The 24,203-nt window shown below is 34.4% G+C and overlaps 2 protein-coding genes across 2 annotated transcripts in view; one reads left to right on the top strand and one right to left on the bottom strand.

Moving 5' to 3' along the window:
• Window positions 1–1,957, top strand: part of TMOD1 (tropomodulin 1) — a 116,656-nt gene extending 114,699 nt beyond the window's left edge. The window contains exon 10 of the mRNA XM_051995685.1: window positions 1,115–1,957. Within this exon, the coding sequence (XP_051851645.1) occupies window positions 1,115–1,179 (65 nt within the window). The 3' untranslated portion in view covers window positions 1,180–1,957. The remainder of the gene's footprint in view (window positions 1–1,114) is intronic.
• The window catches only part of TSTD2 (thiosulfate sulfurtransferase like domain containing 2), a 35,577-nt gene continuing 12,953 nt past the window's right edge, over window positions 1,580–24,203 (bottom strand). The window contains exons 3-10 of the mRNA XM_051995673.1: window positions 22,630–22,955; window positions 18,420–18,540; window positions 14,536–14,661; window positions 12,299–12,404; window positions 10,385–10,503; window positions 9,619–9,777; window positions 9,093–9,231; window positions 1,580–6,613 (exon numbers count right to left, since the gene is read on the bottom strand). Of these exons, the coding sequence (XP_051851633.1) occupies window positions 6,381–6,613; window positions 9,093–9,231; window positions 9,619–9,777; window positions 10,385–10,503; window positions 12,299–12,404; window positions 14,536–14,661; window positions 18,420–18,540; window positions 22,630–22,955 (1,329 nt within the window). The 3' untranslated portion in view covers window positions 1,580–6,380. The remainder of the gene's footprint in view (window positions 6,614–9,092; window positions 9,232–9,618; window positions 9,778–10,384; window positions 10,504–12,298; window positions 12,405–14,535; window positions 14,662–18,419; window positions 18,541–22,629; window positions 22,956–24,203) is intronic.

Genomic DNA, 24,203 nt, shown 5'->3' with positions numbered 1-24,203 from the left:
CCCTTTTCATTAGGACAATCTCAGCTAAATGCATTATGGCCCTTCTGCACTTGCATGCTACGTGGACCAGGTCTACCTTTGTTTACCACATTTATGTGATTTTTGCGTTAGGTCCTTAAGTTTTAAGCATTGAGCAGCAGCTGTCTCATTTGGTTTTTGTTGCAATTTGTATGAATTAATCTGTTGATCTCTGACATTGCCTCTCAACTCTGCAATAGGGGAAGTTGTCTGTGTATAGAAAGATTCTTTTTTTTTAACCGTTTGGCAATAGTTTACAATCTATGCTATACAGGTGGTACCTTCTGCTGCCACCTATCGGTTCTACACAGATCTGTTTATATTTCTTTTTTCTTGTCAGGTCCCTTACAGCCAAAGCTTTTGACATTCATTAGTTCTGCACCCTTTTGGCTAATTTTTCCTTTTTATGGCATTTATATTCTTTAAATATGAACAATGTTTGAGCTACTGTTTGTCTTTGTAGAAATTGTCAAGTTATACAATATGGAGGAATCGACAATGTTGTGTAATCTTTGTCCTAAAAACCATTCTGTGTGTACATACACGTATCATATTTATATATGCATATAGTATGTATATATACACATACACATATATAAATAGCAAGATTTCAGAAATTTTAGGAATGTTTCGACCATAATAACGTCCTGGTCTAGTATCTAATAGAAATTCCTTGATATTTACTACAATAAAGATATATTCAAATTTAGATAATTTAATAGCTTCAATAGATGAGGAAGAAGTAGTAAAGTGGGAATGTCATACACTGGCTATTAGCATACTGTAGCCCATATAATAGACAAACTGTTCACATATGGCTGTTCAGGACTCATTTGTGATTGGATCTCTACAAGTGCTCTATCTGAGCCAACTTTACAAAATCTAAATGAGATGATTAGCCCACTAAGCACCATTAAAAAAAAAATAAAGAAAAACCTCAGACTCTTAACATAAGAATCTAAATACTCTTCCTTTTACTTGTCAGTGTTAAGAACACTGAAGTTTAAAGTGTTTATTGTTTATATCATAAGTATATATGCTTTCATGCACAGTGATTACTTTGGCTCATCCATGTCTAATTTCTGTTCCTTTCCAGTGAGGAAGAGGAGGCTGGCAGACTTGACTGGGCCCATTATTCCCAAGTGCCGAAGTGGCGTGTAGTTTGTGAAGCTGGAGACCTATGCCTTTAAATAGGATATCTGCTAAGAGTTTGTGCTATATGGGAGAACCCTATAGAAAAAAACAAACAAACAAACAAAACACCTGCACAGTGTATTTTTTTGTGGTTCAGTTCTGCATTGCATCTTTATGCACTAAATGTTTTTAAGTTAACTAGTGGTTGTAGTTGAAGATTTTACAAACTATGGTTAATGTGAAGCTTCCTTTAGTCATAGAAATTCAAGATGGTTATTTTTTAAAAACTTGCTGATTTCATGGAAGAATACATAATGGTACCAAAGCAATTTAACCCCATAATAATGTTTATATTCTTATCCTGGGTATTAGCTAGGTGAATTTAGGTTGTGATATGCATGAACAAACAAGCAAACTGTCCCATCGGTTTTAGAAACATTATAAAAAACTTTATTTTAAAACCTGATCTCAAATCTTTAGCAAATATAACAGTTTGATAGTCATTGTTATGATTCTTTTTTAATTTTAAGAACTGAATTTCAGAATTGCACTCAACAAGTTAGGAGCTCAAAAACATTGAGTTTCTAATTCCTACAGAAAAACAGGAGCAATAAGGCCACATTTTCTTAACAGCAGTCACAGTTATTGACAAACAAAAATAAAAACAACAAAGAGGTTTTTTGAGTGTTTGGAAGTGAATATTCAAAAACTAGATTATAAGGTTCAGTTTCCAAATCTGCCCCTCTTTTTCTCAACCCCCATATCTCCGCTTTAATTTTCCTTTAATAAAAACAACTTTAATGCATTTACCGACTGGCATTTTATGTCAGAAAGGATTTTCCCTCAGTCTTATGATAGAAGAAAACCTGCAGACAAAATTCTATTTGAAAATATTTTTTTTACATTATGTAAGGCTGAAGAATATATGGATGAAAAAAAGTAGAATGATATAACCCCAAAACAACCCAGGGATAGATGAACATCTATAGATTTGATATTTGTTATGGTGGGAAAGCTAATCGACAATCCATCCTATCTTTTCTTTACCAAACAATGACCACTTGATCTGATTCCAGGCATAAAGTAAAATTTGGAAAGACACCACCATCCTTTAGGTGTAGATACACAAAAAATGGAAAACGGGAATAATCTGGCCAAACTATATAACAAGATGTGGTCTAGCTGGGAACATTTCTGAATGTCTACTGGTTTTGTCACATTGTACATCTCTATGGAGCAAACAAAAATGATTCTTAAACAAACCTCCTAGTCCCATCTGACAGAAATAATGCAAAGTCCAAAAGAACTTGTGCCTTTTAATATGCCATAGTGCCATCTACACTAATATTTTTATTGCCTTTGGAAAGATTTATAATTTGTGATTTAGTACCTCTTAAGAACATGCCAAAAAAGCTGAAGAGTTCAGAAGACTTACAGAATACTGATAAAGAGGAGGGGTTATTTTTGTTTCAATGGCTTTTGAAGAAAAATACATACATACATACATATATATATATATATATATATATTTCTATTAATTTATCTATAGTAAAGGTCACTATAGATGGAGCTGGAGTATTGAGCCTCAAAATATGGCCCAGAAAAAGCACCATTCTGTAGGAAACTGTTGAAACCACTCTGAATCACTGTAAGCTACAATGTAACATTAAATCAGTTGGTCTTATTACTGTTTTGTGTGTCATGGAGGACTCTGTCCATGAAAACAAAAATCTTGGCATTTGTCTTTTAGAATAAAATCTGAGCAAAAGAATGTTCAGCCAATCTGAAAATACAAATTGCTGAGTTTACATACCCTGCAAAGATATCCACTTTCTTGAGCTCTTGAAGAGTTCATGCAAGATTCTACCACAGAATTAATATTGTGCAGAAGCCACAATTCACATTATGTTCTATCACCATTTCCAAAGTCATCCATATCTCCACTGGATTAGGACTCTACCCCATCTAAATAAATCTAAATAGCTCACAGAAAAACAAAGGAGGTGATTTAGTCCCATTTCATTTTATAGAAGAGGAGACCAAGGCCTAGAAAAGGGAAATGGGATGCTCAAGAACAGGCAAGCTAATAAACTATAAAACTGGGACCCGAATTCAAGTCTACAAGAACTGTGTCTAGTGATCCTTCTATAACATATAGCTTTTTTGATACATAAATTATGACATCAGCATATTACCCACCACTCCTGTGCTTTCAAATTTCATGAAATGATGAAGTCTATAGTTGCCTTGAAAGCCAAGCAACAGAGAGATATCTTTATCATTATTTAATGATAACGTTATCTAAGACATTAACACAGTATCCATTAAGACTTCCTAGGTAGATGGGAATAGTTGAAAAGATCAGAGTTTGACCTATGTGTTACCCCTTCTACAGGAAGGGGCAAGGGTCATGGAAAGAACACTGGTTTAGGATTGGGAAGACCCAAAGTCCTGCCATTAACTTACTGGATAACCCTGGGCAAACACTTCATCTGTGTGCCTCAGTTTCCTCACCTACAAAATTAGGACAAAAATAAGTGGCCTGGTTTACTACAGAGTGATTTCGAGGCTCAAAAGACACATGAAAATACTCTGAAAGGTGCACACTACCTGAGAAATACAAATTATTACTACTAATTTCAAGCATATGTTTAGTTGCTTTGATGACATGTCAAAAGTTAGAAGTACCTTAAGATCTTAAACTTATTTAGGTTTTCCTACCTCGAATCAGAGACAGTGGTTATTTTGATTTATAGGCATATCACACTTTCAGATAGTCTTATAATAACATACAAAAGTCATACTTTATGAAACAGATACACTTGGGGGTGATTTTAACTTTAGAACAACTATTTGCTTTACTAAATAATTCATTACAGTTTATGTAAATAGAAGTTCCCCTATTACATTAAAATGAAATTTAATTTACATAAGTTTGATTCAGACACTTTCAGTCCAACGGTGTTTTGGTTTTTTGGGGAGGCTTAGCTATTATCTCAATGGCTGTTTTTTCTAGAGGCCTGGTTCCTTCAGCTTGGAAATCCCTAGCCCAATCCTGTGTTCAGCATCTTCCATGATGGACACGTGTAGCATCTTTACTGCCTGTGATATCCAAAGCAGAAAGCTAAGAGACCATGCTTGTATCTCTAAAACATTTTCTTCATGGAATGACATAGCCAGGATGTGTGACTCCCCTTTGCTGCCATCACTTCTCAAGATTTAATGACATCTCCAGCTATTTCTCTGTCTTAAATGTTCGAGAGGCCATTTGCTCCTATGGTTTAGGGATCAGTGCTGCCCCAATGTTGCTCTTGCCTTCTTCTTCATGCTTCTAGACTTCAAGGTCTCCATGGGGTCAAATAAAGGCCAACTATTTTCTGTAATAGATAGCTGAGGTCTAATTCTATTTTAAGGCCTCCTTTAAGTCCCCAAAGGGACTAAGTGAATAGGAACATAAAAATATGTAAAGCAAAGTATCAATAATGAGACTATATTTATTATTAAAGTCTTCCATGTGAGATTATGGATTTATTATTCTCCAGACTCATTTTCATCTATGGAATTCTGATGTAATAGTTAACATAAAAAATTTGCTACATATAAAGCAAAAAAACCCTGGATACTTTTAATAGGTTTTAACCTATTAAATTAAATAACCTTTTATAGGTTAACAAGGTTAGAAAATGTCAGCTTGGTTCTATTTCCACATGTGCTGAATATTTTTAAAATTCTGAATTGGTCTTCTTAACAAGACTGAAAGTCAAGTGCCCCTATCTATTTCAAGGCATTTTATTATTAAAATGACTAAATGATAGCCCTATGTATATTTCTTATCTCAGTCCTTGAAAAATGACCTTTGTATTTTTGCTGGAAGTAATGGACTCCAAATAGTTAACAACTTCTGCTATCCACTCTCCACTAATGAGTACCAGCTATATGCATACCATGGTTTGAGATTCTCAGATAACAATGAACTTTATATTCAAATTATTTAATTTTGTATGTTTAAGGCCCAGTATAACAGAGCTAACAAAATGGAAATTAATCCCTTAAAGTGTTGTTGGGCAAGAAAAAATTTAGTCACACAGGCAATTTTCCTGCTAAAGATCAGGGCAATTATTCCTTTTGTTACCTATATAATTTCAAAAATTCACAATAATGAATAAGCCAGGAATTACTAATTAAGGATGATTTTACAAATGCATTTCAATAACAACTAAAGTTAATAAATGTTTGTGAAAATACTATTGCCAGAGAACTATCCTTTTCCCCCATTTCATTCTACCATGACTTTTTATCTTGAGATGTTTCTACAAAGTAAAGGAAATGTCTTGAAGATTTAAATGGAAGAAGAAATGACTTTGAAAAATGGAATCTGCAGACTAATTCCTAAAGGTTTCTTATTTCTAAAAAGCTAACCTAAAAACAGCAACATTGGCAGAAGTTCGCATGTCTTACCTTCTCTCTTCTTTACTATCAAGCATCCAATACAAAAAATCCAGATAGTCTCAAAATAGTAGCTTGATACCCCAAATTGCAAATGAAGGGAACAAATTTTGAGTCTTAGGCCCTGCATATGCACACTAATGTACATGTAGGACATTCTCACAGTTCTAGTTTGTGAAACATACAATGGCAATTATAAGAGTCTAAAATTTCTTAAGACATCTTTAAATAAGTATTTGTTATTGTCCATTAAGTTCACAAAACTGAAATTACATGTTGACTTTGCTATAATTTAAAGAGAGTTAACAATGGAGTCCTGTATATTTGGTACTTTTCAGTTCTACGGCCTAAGCATTCCTCTACTGCAGGATTGCCAAAGACATAATCCTGAACAGGCTTCATCTCCAAGTAGACAAACAATGTCACTATGTTTCCCCCACATCAATTTCAGCCCTTTTTGTTTCCAAATGCTCAGATAAGAACATAGCCTAATGATAGCAGCATCACTTCCTTATTCCCACCAGTCTTAAATTCAGCCCAAAGATGATACGATATAAGTCACAGATGGAACACAATACTTTTGTTGGTAAGCACACTAGTCTACTGTGCACCATTACTATCACTGTCATGACTTTCTCATGGAGGTAGGCCAATAACCCTGACCCTCATAATTGACACCATGAACCCCACAGGGAAATGCTGAAGATGTGCTTAACATAAGCAATGGCATAATTTCACAAAAGTTGGTAGCTTGCCTATATACACCATCCACTAAGTCCTGATTATTGTGAAAGTTCAATTGGTATACGGGGCCTTTTCAAGGTACAATCACATTCTTCTTTAAAACTCTTCTCACTGGGACTTGAAATTAGCTTGATTCCTTTATCCTGGCAAGTGAGACAACACGCTGTAAGCCCTTTCTCTCGGCAGTCTGAACAGGACAAGATGAGTTGGTGGCAATGTGAGGTGGAACACAGTTTATATTGGTCCCACTTGGTTCCACAGTATGTACATTCTGTGGAGGGAAAAACAAAACAAAACAAAACAAAACAAAACAAAAAAAACCAGGTGTTGCATATAAACAAAGTCAGTGCTGTTAGATTTCTCTCAAAAACACAAGCTAATAAATGGACTTTTTGTGTCCAATAAATGCTGAAATCTCTCATCTTTTAACAGAAATCTTCTGTTCCTGGGCTTTGTCTTTTTCCTTCCTGAATTCTATCCTTTTTTCAAAAGGTGGCACAAAAAAGAAAGAGATTTTAGCTCACTTCTCTTTTCTATTCAGGTTTCTCAAATGAGTATGTTTTATGTTACTATCATTTTTTAAAACCACTTTTTGTCTAAATCTTTACTTCATTGTAGGCCTTTCCTGAATTTGAGGCTTAACCTTCTAAATTTGTCATCTCTCTTTCGCACTGGTGCTTAATTAGTCCTTCCTTTTTTGGTTTTTTTAATCAGTAAACAATTTCTACTATGTGCCAGGCATGGTGTTAAGTGCCAGGGATCCAAAAAGAGACAAAAGACAGTTCTCTCTTAAGAATGTCATAATCTAATGAGAGAGACAACAAGGAAACAAATATGTACAGACACACTACATACAGGATAAAAAGGAAGTAATTAAGAGGGGCTGGAAGGCTTCCTGTAAGAGACAGGAGACAAGAGACAGTTGGGGTTTAACAGAAGCCAAAGAGGTCAATAGTTGGGTCAGGAGAGGGAAAGCCTTCCATGCATGGAAGATGAGCCTGGAGTCAAGAGATGAAGTGTTTTGTTCTTGGAACAGCAAGGGATCAAAGAGATCAAATATCACTGCATCAAAGAGTATGTGGAAGAGTATAAGGGATAATAAGAATTGAAAGGTACAAGGGGACTAGGTTATGAAGGACTTTGAATGTCAGGCAGAGCATTTTGTATTTGCTCCTGAAAGCCACAGGAAACCACTGGGATTTATTGAGCAGCCCAGTCTTGGGTTATACATTACCTTTTGTATTTGTCCCATGATTGTCTCACTTTCTTGGTGGTCACTTTTTCTCTTTTGGCAATTCCAGAATCACAAGATTTGAAATCATAGCATTTAAAACAAATCATAGAGATAGAAGGGGCTTCACAGACCATTTAGGCCAACCCACACCTGAATGGGAATCAATCCCCTTGAAGACATAGTTGTCTAACCTCTCTGAAAGTGAGCCCTCTAACTTGTTACCTCCCACCCTGAGGCCAGAGTCTTCTTTCTACTTGTATATACAAGGACAATCACTCCTTTTTTCCAGGGCACTTTCTGTCTCTTTTTCTCTCGGACACATGGATATGTACTAATCACTGCCTTTAAGCTTATGAACTTCCCCTCAAACCTACTGCTCTAATTGCACTGTGAAGATCAATCTAATTATTCTTCCTCAGTCTTTGAGAGTGATTATCTTTGGCACCTTCTGTTATTGACCACCTTGTCCAAATATTCAGCCACATCCTATCCACATTTCCTTTGCAACATGACTTGGATTCATCCCCTCTAATTTATTCCCCTTATTTCAAGTCCTAAATATCCATTCATATTCCATATGATCTGAAGGAATAATACAGATTCCTGTTCAAAGCTTCCTAACCTGAAAGCCTTTAACATATTCCTTTGTAAGCAAAGCTAAAGAATGAAGACAGGAACCACATTCCTTAAGTATTATCTGTATCACATCACCAGCTTCATCAGAAATTTATAACAGCTCCTTAATTATTATATATTTTTAAAGCCTATTTATTGACTATCATTCTCTAACTCCCACTCCAGTCTGAATTATACTGCAACCAAGCCTATAGTTTCTTGCAATATGATTTACTCATTCTTATCCTTGAGCTCCTGCATTTTTCATTTTACTTATTTTGGGTAAATCATCAATACTATATCCCTTAGATAGGATCCTAAAAAGCAGAGGGGCTGTGTCCATTGTTTTTTTTTAATTCTCCCACAAAATGAAATCTGCTGCATACAATAAATCCTGGCTTTGTTCAATAAAAAGGCTTATTCTTTCATGACTGAGGAACTATTAAATGAAGTTAGTAGGAAATGGAGAAACTTCTGCCTTTGGACACTGAGAAGTTTTTCTTAGTTAAAAATTCATTTCTGTTAAAATGAACAGGCTACTCAAAAGACTTTGTTTTCAAGCTTTGAGCTAATGAAGATTAACAGCAGAAATTCACCTCATGAAAGGAAGAATTTTAGAGCTGTCACAAACTCTGGATAGTTTCCAGGATTGTATTCTTATAGAGCTTAATTGCAGGGCCTTGAAGATGACTTATTGACGAGAAAACTAAAGCCACAAAAAATTACATTACTCGTCTGAGTTCTCCCACATAAAAGCAGATATCAGTGGAACCTAAATATCCTAACTCCCCTCCCAGGATATTAGACCACACTGCTTTGGGCTATGTTCTTCACATTGACTAGGAGAAAGAAAGTTCATAACATCCTTATTTAGAATTCTGGGGAGAAGTGAATGACCTACCTGAAATGATGTCATTGTTGTAAGAGAGAGCAAAGCGTTCATCAAAAACAAATAATTTCCCTCTATAAAAACCATCAGGAAATTCTTCCAAGTATTTGTGGATGCCACCTTTCAGCTGGTATACTTCTTTGCATACTCCCTATATTTTATAATTAACATGATATTAGAAAATGTCAGTAAAAATCATGTTAGATTAAATGGGAAGCTGAGGTCCAGAGTGGCAAAATCATTTGCTTATAGTCAAAAAGCTAGTTAGTAGCAAAGCCAGGATAGTAATCCAATTCTTCTGAAGCTCAGTCCCTGCTCTTTCCACTAGAGCTACTTTTCTCCCATTATTCCCTCATGGCATTCTTCTGTTAGCAACACTTAAGCTGTTCTATTTACTAGTCAGTTTAAAGGAATATTTAACATGATGGTGTTACAAAAGTTATTTTTCTCTAGTATGGCCTTAGGTATACATTCTATATGCTGCTCCTGTGAACTTATTTGTCCCCAGATGCTGCACACTCCAGGGAGCCCGGCTTACCTTAGCTCTGAGGTAGGCTGAACCTCTTTCACAACGAATGCCCCCAGTACAATACATCAGCACACGCTTGTCCTTAAAAAGGTTTAGGTTTTTGTCCACATAACTAGGAAAATAACTGAATTTTCGGATGTCTGGTGCCAGGCATTTCTGGAAATGTCCCTAAAATATTGAATGATTGTCATGTGATTACAATTGCTGAAAGCAATGAACAACAATGGGTAGTAGGGAAATAGGAGTTAATAGAACAACATGGCTTTATTCCTTGAACAACCTCAGTCTTGGCAAAGAAGCATTTGGATTTGACAGTCTTGATTTCTTAAAATCGCAGGCTTTGATTTACCACCTACTTATTTCAAAGACTTTAAATTGAAAATTGAATCCCCAAGTCCCCCTTTTTCTGAAAGACATTAAGGGAGAGAACTGTAGAGTTTTCACAAAGAAAAATTTATGAAATCCTGTCATAAATTACAAGAGTATGCTTACAAGACAAACAACTCTGATAGAAGTTAAAATATTTTAAAGTCACATGCTTTTTTCTTCTTCCTTGACAAATCCTGAGTTTAAGATTTTATAGTTAGTTTAAAACTGCAAACACTGTCAGAATAGTGATTTTGTTAGAAATCAGATGCTAAGAAAAATAAATAGTGATTCTTAAATGTGATTAACACAAGTGGGCTTCTTTGTTCTCTGAAATCACTGAATAGTATGAGAAGAATGAAATCATTTTATTGAACCTAAATAAGGATCTAACCCAAAATGAACTTACTATTTTACTTTCATAAAAGTTCCTGCAGTCCAGCAGAATAGTGTCATTTTGCTCTTGATTACCCTGATATAAATAATTTTCAACTTCTTTATGAAATTCACCAGGGGATAAATGGATTCCTAAAATCAAACCAAAAGTACTTTAAAGACATTTAAAAAATTATCTTGGAGAGCCAGGACAAAACTATTTTAAGTGGTCTTCTCCACACAAATCTCTTAATATTCACAAATTACAATTAAGTTGGCAAAACAGCTGGGTGTTATGACAATTTCACACATCAGATTGCACAGTATCTTTAACCTCTCTACTCTGAGTTACTTTTTGTGGAATTCCTATAGAGAATTTGGCCTACCAAATAAAAGGAAATTTAGCAATTATAACATTCAGAACTTTGCCAAATCATGTTTGGCTTACCATCAAGGGATCTAATATAGAAAAGCATGAAATAAATTTCTATTTGACCATATGTTTCCACTCTAATCACATAACCTAGCCACAATTCCTAACATGATACTGCTATTACCGTGAGAGCAGCAAAAAAAAAAAAAAAAAAAAAAGGCACACTGTTTAACTTCTGAATGGTCCAATTCTAAGTCACAGATTAAAGTGAATTTTAAAATTAATGTGGAGAAAGGATTTTTAACTCTGCCTATTCCTTAACAAGCAAGATCAATATCACAAAGAGCATCACTGAGTTCAGTGGAATATCTTAATGCCTAACAACAGAGCTATCTAGTTGTTTGGAAAAGTCTGGAAAGCCTTCGAGCTAAATTGGGTAATCAGGACTCTCATGACCACATTATGATCCCTAATTTGATAACTTTGAGAATGGAGTAAAAAAGTAGTATTCTTTGTCCCCTAGGAAATGTTCTGTCTCTTTACAGCTATGGAAACTAAAAATGCCAGCCAAAGAGTCAGAGAATATTCACTCTTGAATCCAGGTATCAAAGTTTCTTGCTATATGTAGCATATCATATAGAATAAAATGAATAAAACAGTACTAATTTGCATTAGCAAGTCAACTGCTGAGTAATCTAATGAAAGTAAGTTTCTTGTACAATTCCACTGACTTTTGAGTCCAAGACTAAGCTGACAGTGAATATTCAAAATTCTTTAAAAGGTGCTAATTTACCTAAAATTTACCCAGATTAAAACACAGTGTTAATTGTGATGTGCTTTATATAGTCAAAGAATCAAAAAGTTTAGTGTTGGAAAGGCTTAGAGATCATCTAATCCAATTTCCTCTTTGCACAGTTGAGAAAACAGGCCCAGAGAGATGAAATGATTTGCTCAAGACTTCTAAGGTGGTAAGGATTATGGCTGAAATAAGCATTTAGGTTCTTTCACTCCAAATCCAGTACACTTTCCACCAGCCTGTATTGCCTTAGTCACACTATGCTAAATCTAGTTACTTTTTTTCCCTTGAAACTGCTGCTAACATAATTCTTATTTCCTCTTTTTGTCCTTAAATGACAATTTGAATAGTGACAAATTATTATACCTATATGTAATATGTAATAACATATATTAATATGTAGGTATTTCTAGTTATCTCCAATAATAATGAAGAAATATCATCTGTAACGTCTGTCCTGAAGGATTCTGTAAGATAATACTGTTGTCCAATGAACATGAATTATTCTACTCTAGAAAGCTAGTAATTTAATTTGTGAGAATGAAATAATCAGATGAAAACTGAGACACTTTTCAAATGTCAAAGCTTTTAAACATCATGAATTCCTGCTCAGGTTTCTAATGTGTTCACATTATGACCATTTCATCTAAGTCAATAAAATGCTTATTCACAAATCACTATAGATTTTATTGACCTGAGTTTTTACTTTCTGTTTTCCTTCTCTCTACAGTTTTGAATCTTAATAAAGAAATATATTTTTTTTTCTAAAATAAGCATACCAGGTTTTTTGTAGGAAATCACATTGGGATTGATTCCCATGGGCACAATTTCTTCAAATACACCAACACGAAGTTCTGGAAAACAGTAAGCTCCTCCTTTGCTGGTCTAGCCAATGAAAAACAAAAAATAACCAAACACGATTATTTTAATATACAGCTTAGTATGACACAAATCTAAAGTGGCTTTGCATATTCCAGAGTCATCTCCAACAGATAGAAAACCTGACTTTTTGATAAACAGATTCCTAAACACAAAAATGAAAATCTGAAATCAAAACTGTAAAATAAACAAACTTCTCTGGGGAATAAATGGCCTGTGGAAACTAAATAAGAAGCACTAATGTATCTCTTTTTTTCCTCAAACTACCACTACTATTGTGAAACTTATTACATTATCACAGGTCTCCCTGCACTAAATACTTTCCTTAAATTGCCTTAGGACGTGTTTAGAATGAGATGTTCTGCTTTCAACAAACACTAGTTAAGTATGATGAAAGTGGGATGTGCCACATATAAAGGAGGACAGACCATTAAAACATACATACATACATACATACATAGACAAATAAATACATAAATGAAGGTATCACAGTTTTAGGGCTAGATCAGATAAAAGAGGTCATGCAGTAAGAACTGAAACTGAACCCCTGCCAAGTAAAGGATATGACCCAATGTTCCTAACTTGAAATTTGTCACCAAAAGATACACGGTCTTTCTATATTACTAAACTATGTCAAAGGATTATAAAATTTAGAGCTATCAGGAAGTTTAACTGATATTGAGCAAAGGCTACCAAAATCTTATAATAAGTAAATAGAAAGTTTAGAATCATAGAATTTTAGAATTGGTAGGCACCTTTAAGAGAGAGAGTGTGTGTATGTGTTTAGAAATGAGGAAGCTGAGTCCCAGAAATACAAAATGATTTGTCCAAGGCAAGACAATCTCAAGAGCTTAAAGAAGTCTTAAAAATTAATTGTTTGGTAGTACCAGAACTGGGACCAGAAACTGAGCTACTTTAAACCCTACAAGTCTTTTTATATCTGTTAGTGAATGTTTATCACATTTATATTGACTTTTCCCCATTTCTTTTGTTTTCAAATGATGAGCCACGGGTGAAAATGGGAGGGAGAGGGGGGAAGAAGGGACTACTTGTGCTCTAGCTCATCCAAGAGGAGAAAACTTTTTTTGCTTTTCAAATTTATATCCTTGTGTTGAAGAAAGCAACAACACATATTAAAAATGAAACAAAACAAACAAAACCTTTAAAGAAAAATCTTAACTAATTTCAATCACGGAAAGAAAAGATGGGAAACACCTAAAATTATACATATAATAGATCACTCCCAAATCTCTCTTCTCAAAATGTTTTTGTCCCCATCATTTCCTTTATAAAAGGCTTCTGGTTTCTGTGCATTAACATAATGAAATTTCTTCCACCTCAGACTACTAAATAAAATTCATTTGCATCCTATGATGGAGGAAATTGATATATGAATTCATTAGAAAAATGAAATGGATAGAATCTGAGAGGACCAGGAATAACAAAGGTACTTTATAAATCTGAAGAATGAAAACTAGCAAAATTCTGGTAATAAGAATATTATGCAGTAAAAGAAAAAGTACAATTAAAACATGAAAACTTTTGAAAAATCTTGCTAACATACATTATGATAGTTTATTGACTTAGTAATTACAGTACAGTGAATACAATTGCATTTGGAGGATTTTACTGCCTTTTAGGGTCATCATTTTGATCCTAAGAAAATTCATGTTCTTTAACACTACAAGTTATAAAAAAGGTAGTAGAGGTTGAATGAATTTGTGCTCACCCCAGAAAGTCTGTTAAAAAAAAAAAAACTGTCTCCTTTAATTTGTTCTTCCCTCCCTCTAAAAGTCTAATATCCAAAAAAAATCTGATTATTTTAAAGTTATTGAGAGGTATAGCATGCCTATATCACTAGTGGTTAGAGAGTCAGGAAGGGTTCACATCCTATCTCTGATTGTATAACCCTGATGAAGTCACTTAGCTCTGTGGTTAACTCTCTAAGACTATAAACTACATAAAAGGGACTAACTAGCATTGGTAGAAGAAATTACCTCATCAGACAGTTCCTTACCCTGAAAATTCACATGTTTTTTGGGATACTCGTTAATTGAGGTTTTAATATATATTAGTATAAAAATGACGAAAGATAAGAAGATATAGTTGAAGTGATTTTTATTCCTACTGCTCTTACCTTAAAATCTTCCTTACACAAGATATTCTTAAATAAAGGATGAGAAAGCATTGCTTCTATATAAAGATCAGTTGCTAATCTGCTCCCACCCACTGTTCCATTGATTCCTTCAGTAGCAATTCGAACCTAAAATATTAAAAAATGGCAAAATTAGAAATCAGAGCTCTCCAGACAAAGAAGATTATTGTTCTGCTAATTTTCAGTATTAGAACCACTAAACTTCCTCAAAACAAAATACATACAACTGGACTACCATTAAGTTCTATTTTGGGACAGCGTTCCCATAACAGTGCTCTGTGGCTAGGGAAGAAACATTGATATTATTACTGAAAATTCAGGGCAGATAAATATTTCACCTAATTTGAGTGGATGTTTGACTATGGAAGTGAATTCTGTGAAACTGTCTACATCAATTTGCATAAAAGGAAGATCCTATGTGCAGAGTTTCTAGAAATACAAATTTGAAAATCCTATATATAAACACATCTTTTGGATTTAATTTCCTACTCAAACCTTTCTTCTCTAAAATGATTCTATGTTCACTGCATTTTTTTGGTTCCTTTTCTTTTTTCTTCTCTGATTCAGGGATATAGTCTTACTGAGATACTACCTTAGGGTCCATGCTTTCTTTAGCACCTCTCAGGGTATGACTGCCTTATAACCAGGTCCATCAGGGACTTCAATTATTAAACTTTTAGAAAAGGTTCTAAGATAGTCATCAAATACTGAATTCTATCCAACAGTAGCTATTCAAATCTAATCTACATTATTACTGCTATTATTAAAATTAATGGTATAATGTCTCAATTTATGAGAATTTGAAATCAGTTTTTCAGGTAGGAATTTTCATAAGCATATTATACTACATACTGAAAAAACATTGCATTCAATGATGGAACTAAAGGGGGTATCATCATTCCCTGACATTTTAAAGCGATTATATGCACAAATACACAAATAGTTTCACAAAAATAAGATCAAAAAATCAATATGATGTCATATCTGTTATGTTCCTTTAAACTTCGATGAAAGGTAATGGTTATGATACTATATCAATTTGTTATCAGAAGCAAAACCTTAGTTCTATTCTCCATGAATCTAAAGAGCAAGAGAATACAAAACACCAAGCTACAAATACAAACTTCATGACTATTTCCGGCAATGTCATAAATCCATTTATAAAGGAAAACCTTAAACCTAAGAGAGGTTAGTGATTTGGCTAAGATTAGAAAGAGTTATGTGACTCCTTGAACAGAGGTAAAGAATAAAGTCATTGCTATAGAATGTAAGAAATCAAACTTTCATTCTTCACTTAGCTGGAGTTTAGTGAAGTAACTCAATGTACCTCAACTATTAAGGGTACAGTATAGAGGGAAAAAAGGGCTCTCATTGGCGAGGAAAACAATGAGATACAACTACCCATACGGATTTAGGATTATGTATAAAATACATGTCAAAGTCAATTATTGAATACCTCAGTAACTTCAATATCCACAAAAGGTATTGTATCATAGCATTATACAAATAACTGATTTTTATCACAATGACACAATTACACAGTAAAGGTTAAATTATTTTCAGCATATTCTATCAAAGTCAAGAAGTAGTCATGGAAATATCACTATTAAAAATGACAAAAATTGCAAAAGCTATGACTCCAAAAAGAGTTATTTGGAATATTCCTTTCTGATGAAATTTTTTTTAACAATACTAGAAAAATGGGATGAACTTAAAAGCATTCTGCTCCATGGTTTAAGCCTAGAAAATCTTCCATTTTGATACAAGAAGAAAAAAACAAACAGATTTGGCTACTCCAATTTCATAAGACAAAGGGACTCAAAGGAAAGGTGAAATTTATATTTGCATTACTGTCTCTTTGAATCTTTTACTTTTATATATATTTTGCAACTTCCTTGATGATTTTTTAAAAAGTCAATTCTAGATTTTTTTCTTAAACACTTCCAATTAAAACTTATTTTTTAAAAATCCTTGTCATTTCATAGGGATTTCTGAAGCATCCTACTTTTCAGTTATGTGAAATTTTAGAGAAAAACTTAATTTTGCCCTTAAAAACAAAATTTTTTTTTTGAGAACTATTTCACACTCTGTGGGTGCTTTTTCAGCTGTGCAGATATACTAGTTCATCTCCCAATTATGTATTTTTAGATGAAACAGTTTGTTCCTACATTAACTGCCTTTTATATTTATTCTGTTTTGTGTGATAAAGTACTTCTTAATTAAAAAATGGTACATTTCTAAAAATACATAACAGAATGAACAAATATAGCTAAAAGAAAGTTCTAAAAGCTAGTAGGACAATTTCAGAGCTGGCAGTCTTGACTGATCACTGGTAATATTATTGACTGTATTTTTAAAGAGGTGGTTTGTAAGCATATAGAAGAAGAAGCCAGTAAAGATTTTTTTGGAAGAAGTCCTGTCTGTCTAAATTAATTTCCATCTCTGATAGTTACTAGATAGGCAAAGTAGGAGAATGCAAGGATAGTCATCTTGGATTTCAGCAGAAGTTTTGACAAAATTTCTTTATCATTCTGGACAAAATAAAAGATGTGGGGTAGATAACAGCACAGTTGGATGGGTCTAAAAGTTGAAAAACAACCAGACCAAAAGATTGTCCCTATCAATTTGGGGGACCTCCCTAGTCTATGCTTGGCTCTGTATGAACATAACAATAAACTTTGTAACTGATTTAGTTACCCTCATTCTAATGAGCTAAATTGTCCGGTTAACTTAAGTTTTATTTTCTAGCTAACTTAATTGTTAATTCACAATCTCAGATTTGGAAGGAACTTTAGAGGTCAACCAGTTCAACCTACAGCTTAACAGTAACTTCCTCTATAACATTTTTCTTATAGAGATTATATACAGCTATTACTAAACCACTACATGAATGGTGCTACATGAGTCTGCCTAGTACACCTTAGAACAGTTCAAATTTTTAGCAATTTTTTCTTACATTTAACCTAAATCTGGTTTCTATCCCTCACTCCCAATTTTTCCCTTTGGGAACAAGAAGACAAAGTTTAATTCCTCTTTCATATAATAGCTTTTAATTACTTGGGAAGGTAACCACCTTCTTCTTTGCCCAAGTCTTTTTTTCCCTCTAGATTAAAGATCTCTATTTTCTTGTATTACACGTCTTGCATCACTTTTCTACCCTGATTGCCCTGTGATTGAGCTGTGGTTTATCTATATCCTTCCTAAACTGCAATCTGCACAACAGTTTACACATTATTTCATAGATGTTCCAGCTAGGACACAGTAGTAGTACAGCAGTACTGTCACTTCCCGTGGTCTACATATGATGTTTCTTTCTTTAAAAAAAAAAAAAATTATTTTGTTTTTTAAAAAAAACTACCTCCCTATCTTGTCCAAGTTAAAAGTTCAGATGTCATGCACAGGTTTGACCTCCTGTCACTGACATAAAAACTTTAAAGTGCTTCACTTTCAACCTGTGCCAGTTTGCCATGCTCAAGTATCCTGTGAGTTTACCATATTAGTGCCTATCTGGGTTTTAATGCCAGCTTCCCTCAGATACAATTAGATTAGCAATTAGATACAATTAGATAGCAAAAGATGAGCTGAAACTCCCAACTACTAGTATTGTCAAGGCAGTGATAAAGAAAATATATGTGAATCTCACTTTAATAATTGTTCTTGAAAAGGTCTACACAAATCAAAACATAGTTTTATAAAATTAAACTTTAAATGAATATTAGAATTTCAATAGTTAACACATTCCAAAATGAAATTTTTTTGCACTAGTGAATTTAAGCGTTGACTTTGTCCTTGAGGTTTTTTTCCAGTGCCCATATGATGATTTCACTAAAAAGGAGAGAAAAATGTTAGGTGGGATAAAACCTTACCTTTCCTGTGAGGTGCAAGTGTTGACACAATGCTTTCTGCCAAGCACAAAGCCATTCTGGGTCCTCTACATCACAGTAACAATAATATAATAGCACTATTCCTTGATTGCTATCCTCTGCACTGCAAAAAGACCAAACGAAACAAATATGAAAATCAGAAGCCAAAGTCAGGAAATAACAATTAGTACTGCATCTTCATGTAGAATTTAAGATCAGAATCTAACAGGTAACTGGCACAGCTTATATGTCTTTGCTCTCCCTACCCTTTTTCATCTAAAAGTTAATCATTCTTTGAGATCCAGATCAAATCCTGGATTCTAGGAGGTCTTCCTATTTTGGAGTTTACAAACTGTCCCTTTCTCTATAGCACACTAAAATACAGAAACTGATTATTTTTTGTTTTCTCATATTACAGGGCGAATTTTCTCCATTTGTTTCCCCCCACTAGATTTAAATTCCTACAAGGAAATGTATCTTATATAGGTATATTTCTAATGAGAAAGGCAATGTGTTAGAGATCATTAACAGAGATAGGAATAATACAGAAGAATGTAAACACTGTCTATGGGTAACTACAGGATGAAAGCACCTGCTACTAACAAATACATCAAATGTGTTGGAATATACAACAGAGAGTCTTGGGACAGAGGGAAAGAAAGAAAGAAGGTTTGGGGAAAGAAGTTTACTAAAGTGCCTTTACTAAATCTAAGTAAGTTCCAGACCCTTGATGAAACCAGATTTAAGAGACAGAAATTCCTCTGATTCACAAAAGCTAAGAGTGCCTCTTAAGTTCATCTGCCTTAGGGAATTGAAGGGTAGAAAGGTGGGAGGGGAGGGATAATTGAAGAGAATAAGACCAAAGATGTTTTCTAGGGCCTCTTTGTTCCAATTTTTCTTCCCATCTGCTTACTGATTTTTAAATTTTCTCTCACTGTTAAAGAGGTAAAGCTTTAAATGTAGATACCAATGGAAGAAACACCTAAGTATATTTATACTTTTAGTATAATCAACACAAGGTTATATATGTCTGACATCATATGTTTCCATTTTGGTAGCAAGGATGGCATGAACATAACTAAACTGGGAGAAATTCTAAAGTAGGGGTTACCATTGTGAAAACAAAAGGGGAGATTTCACAACTTTATCTAGGGTTAGCAGAGAATTAGTTTACTGAGCTACTTTCATCATCTGTAGCAAGAATACTTGTCCTGCCACAAATGAATTCATTATAAAAGAGCTTTGTTCCCACAAGATTCCTTAATGGAGGTATCAGTGTATCACTTTTGTATCCCCAAAGAGGGACAATTCACTCTTTTTATTTATTCACTAAGAACTTAGTGACTAACTGAAGTCAGTGACAGTGAAACTAAACAAAGACCTTTTTAAATGACATTTCTTGGCATCCATTAGATCTGCAGGGAAAAACAAAATCCACCACAATTGCTTACTATGTTGCTTCCCTTTGAAGTAGTCAGTCTTAAAAAGCCTTTGGGACAGAAGTGAAATTTGGTAACAAGGATCAGAACCTGGCTATCCAGACTTGAATACTGCAGAATTTATTTAATTGAAAGGCACTGTAGAAGCCATCTAATTCAACTCATTTCATCAATCCTTTCTATTGCATTCCAAATAGTTATCCAAATCTGGGTTGAATATAAATAGTTTTCAACTAATACATGAATTGTTTTCTAAAAGTCTACTTATAAAATAGTTAGGAAAAATTTCCCATAGAAACAGTATAAAGATGGCAAGGTTCTCAGATTAGCCAATAGAAGTCTATTTAATTGACAATGTTCTTGAAATATATTGTATTCATGATGCCATAGAACCTCATACAACCAAATATGGTAATGCTTTATAATTCTACTCCTTGGTATAAAATGTGCTTCTCTGTTTAGCTTTTTAAAGCCTTTCTCAACCTGGCCCCAGCATCCTTTTTGAGCCTGACTGCATATTACTCCCCTTACCTTACTCTGTAATGTTGTCAAAATGCTGCCTTCTTTCCTTTCTTCCTTTCTCTCTCTCCCTCTCTTTCTGTCCATCTCTCTCTCTCAGATCCATCTTCTGTCCATACTTCTGTACTTCCTATCCCCCATGCCCAAAATGTTGTCCCTCCTCACCTCTATCTCTCAGAAACCCTTCAAGATACAGTTCAAGCACCAATTATCATAAAGCATTTTCCGATTCCCCAATTTCTAGACTTCCATTCAAAACTACTGTATATTTAATTACCTTTTCTTTTTTCTATATATGCTTATTATATATATACACTGTTTCTTCTATTAGCATATAAACTCCTTGAGAGTAAATATTGTCTTATTATTTATATTTGTATACTTAGCACTTTATTAGACATGTGGCGGGCACTTAATAAATGCTTATTATTGAGTGTAGTAGAAACTGTGTTTACAATCCCAATTTGGGAAATCAGAAGATTTTTACCCTTAAGGCTCCCTTAACCATGAAATAAAAAACTCCAATCTATTAGCCTAAGATAGGGAGATGCAAAATGTTAAGGGTTTGGAGGAAGGGTGAAGACCAATAGTTTGAGGTAGGAGTAGGTAAGAAATGGGATGGGGATTGCAACATGGAAAGGGTTATGTGTAAGCTTCGGTTGGTCAACTGGAAAGAAATAGCTGGCAGGAGATGGGATGGGGAATAATTAGGGAGGAACAAGCATTCTCCCATCTTAGTCTAAATGCCCAAATGACACTTCTTAGTCCTGAACAGGCCATCTAGACATTTTCTTTTTTTCTGGGGGCCCCAGAAATTGGCCAATCTTTTTTCTTTTTCACTGCCCTGGTTTTTGCTTCTCTTGGTTATCCTCGGTCCTCTATGAAAAGAGAAAGCTTCCTTTCAAATATCCTGGCCCTGAGGCTATTAAAATATTTTTACTGCTAGCAACATTCAGAAAACAATAATGATGATACCGATTCTTTAAAGTCACCAAAAATGTCTACATATCTCAGTGTTAAATTTGCCTCCAACCATCCTTTAGTTTTCAAATGTCTGTTATAGATTAACAATTATTCCAGTCTCCACATTTCCTTCCCATCTGATTATCTGGTGCCACTTAATTTAATTTGTTCCCTATTTCTTGATATGCTAATCATCTAGGTACGATGACCTGTTTTACCTCAGGTATAGATTTCTGCTGCCCCCTGTTGTAAAGAGGAGAAAAATACAGGCCTCTCATCCCTCAGATTTTTTGTTAAGTGTATCAGTGCTTAACAAGTATCTGCCACACATACAATATCATGTTAAGTGCTAGGGAACCCCTCCCTCCCCCAAACAAGTAATGTATACTTTTAGCCCTCACAGAGCTGACAACTTGTTAATCTTGGAGTTCCTTAGTTTGTGTCACATGTGAGCTGTTTCACGTTCTAGACACATGAAGTACACAACAAATGGCTGTTACATTGAACTAAAAACTGAATTGAAGAACTTGAATCTGTCCTACCTACTTCATCACTCTCTTCTCCAAAAAATGTTTCTGTTCTTTGACACTTGCATTGCCCCCCAATCCTCAGCAACAGTACAGCTACCACCTCTAATTTCTATTGTTCCCTTTTCTCTTCTCCTCCTCTCTCCTAGTACTCGCCCCATGCTTCTTGACTTTCTGATGAGAAGGCTGGAGGACAGGTAATTGGAACTTCCAATAAAGTGACTAATTCATCAGGCATAATTTCAGGTCTATCACTTGATTTGGTAGTGTTACTATTACTTTTCTTTATTACTATTCTTACTATTATTTATTTGCCAAAAATGCCTCCTTATTTTGTTGGGAGAATAAAGGGGTGGGGCGAACTACTTCTGAACAACTCAGGAAAACCAAAGGAAAAAGGGTAGGAAGTGGATAAAATACTAAGAGGATATAATGTCAACTCTCTACATCAGTCTTCCAAGGATATCAGCATATTATAGCACAGAGCACAACCTAACAGAAAAAGTTAAATTATGTACGGTGTTTGTTTAAGAACCATATGTTTCATATGCAATACGTGAGAAATGATTCCCTCTAATATGATTGCTCAAAAAGGGTTTTATGCTTAAAAGACCAAGGTACAATTATCTGCAAAAGTCATTTATATGACAATGCCAGATGTTATATGTATGTATATATGAAAGATCTACCATTTTAAGTAGGCGACAATTATTGAGATGATGGGATAGATTTAAAAATTTCAAAACAATTAAAAAAAAATCTAACCTCATCAGTTCATCAAACCTAAAACAGCTTGTGTCTGGGAAGTCAGCAGAAACTTGATGGTGAGAGGAAGGGGACACATTTAATCCATTTGTCTTGTCTGCAGATACACAAGGTTTGGGGGTGCCAGCTTCAGAAGCCAGTTGCTTTAAAACAGAAGAAGTCTGATGATAAACATCTCTTCCATGCTGGGCAGCTATATGTCTATGGATGCCAATTTGGTCTTTGAAGATCTGCTGGCAGCATGTCCACCACACTCCTTTGCAGAGAGATGAAGAGCAGCTGGTGGTTTCTGGAATTTCCTTTGTTTTAACCAAGAGGGCAAATGCCTGTAATACATTAGAAACAGCATCAGTGGGCATTTTTATTACTAGGAAAAAGCTGTGAAGAACCTAAGCTTTTAGTATGAAGGGTTAATTTCTACGAAGTCCTTTTCTCTAAAGCTTTGGTTTTAAATACCACATCAAATTATTGAACTCTGGGCCTCAATTTCTCCAACTATAGATTGTATGATCTCTGAAGTTCTTTCTAGTTTTAAGTTCTATAGAAATGCTGCTACAGTGGCATGGAACAATTTCTTTATTAATATCTAGGTTTCCCTTACCCCCCAAAATACTCTTCTTAATCTTGAAACTTCTCAAGTCATTGTTCTCTCCCTCCACCAGAAAGAAACAGGTAAGTGGTACAGTAGAAAGAATGCTGGGCCTGGAGTAAAGAAGACCTGAGTTCAAATTTGATGTCAGATACTTACCAGCTCTGTGACTCTGGGCAAGTCACTTAGCCCTGATTGCCTTAATTGTAAAATAGAGATATAATAGCATCCATCTTGGTGGTTAGGAGGATCAAATGAGGTAATAGTTGTTAAAAGTACTTAAAACAATATCTAGCACATAGGAGGTACTACATAAATTTCCTTCCTTCCCTCACTCCCACATAATTTTTACCCCTCCCATGCTACTGATATAGTTCTCTTCAAAATATAATGGCTTCTTTTCTGTTCTTACTTTCCTTGACTAACAGAAACTTGATGTTCTTCTTTTAGTTCTCTTTTGGTCCATACAGCTAGTAAAGAGGTTAGTCCCAATTGTGTTTCTTCACAATATAAATACAGAATTTTGATTAACATCTATTTTTGAAACAGTGAATCTGCTTCCGTCTCTTAGCATAATACAGTTAACAATGTCTTTTTCAGTCTCATTCTGTTTGAGTCTTGGAGTTATACATAAAAGAAAACTTTGTGAATACAAAGAACTAGAGAAATAATTAATACTAATATTCTTTAAAAAGCTTAACTCGATACTAGATATAACATAGTAGTATTGTTGCTTCTAATTTACTCTGTGTATATCTTGCATACCTTTTCTTTCATTAGAATAAAAGCTTCTTGAGAGCAGGGATTGTTTTTACATTTGTTTGCATCCCTTCTGTTTAGCACAATGTCTGGTCCCTAGTAAGCACTTAATAAATGCTTGTTGACTTGACATGACTATTATATCAGCATGAAGAGAACTGAGAATCATAGGTAAAATTTCCTTGTATGTTCATTTTCAAGCTGCAAGAAGAACTCATCCATGAAC

Source organism: Antechinus flavipes, chromosome 1 (genome assembly GCF_016432865.1).
Source record: "Antechinus flavipes isolate AdamAnt ecotype Samford, QLD, Australia chromosome 1, AdamAnt_v2, whole genome shotgun sequence".
NCBI classification, from domain to species: Eukaryota; Metazoa; Chordata; class Mammalia; order Dasyuromorphia; family Dasyuridae; genus Antechinus; species Antechinus flavipes.
Note: the sequence above shows the minus strand (reverse complement) of the source record. Positions and strands in the feature narration are given on the sequence as shown.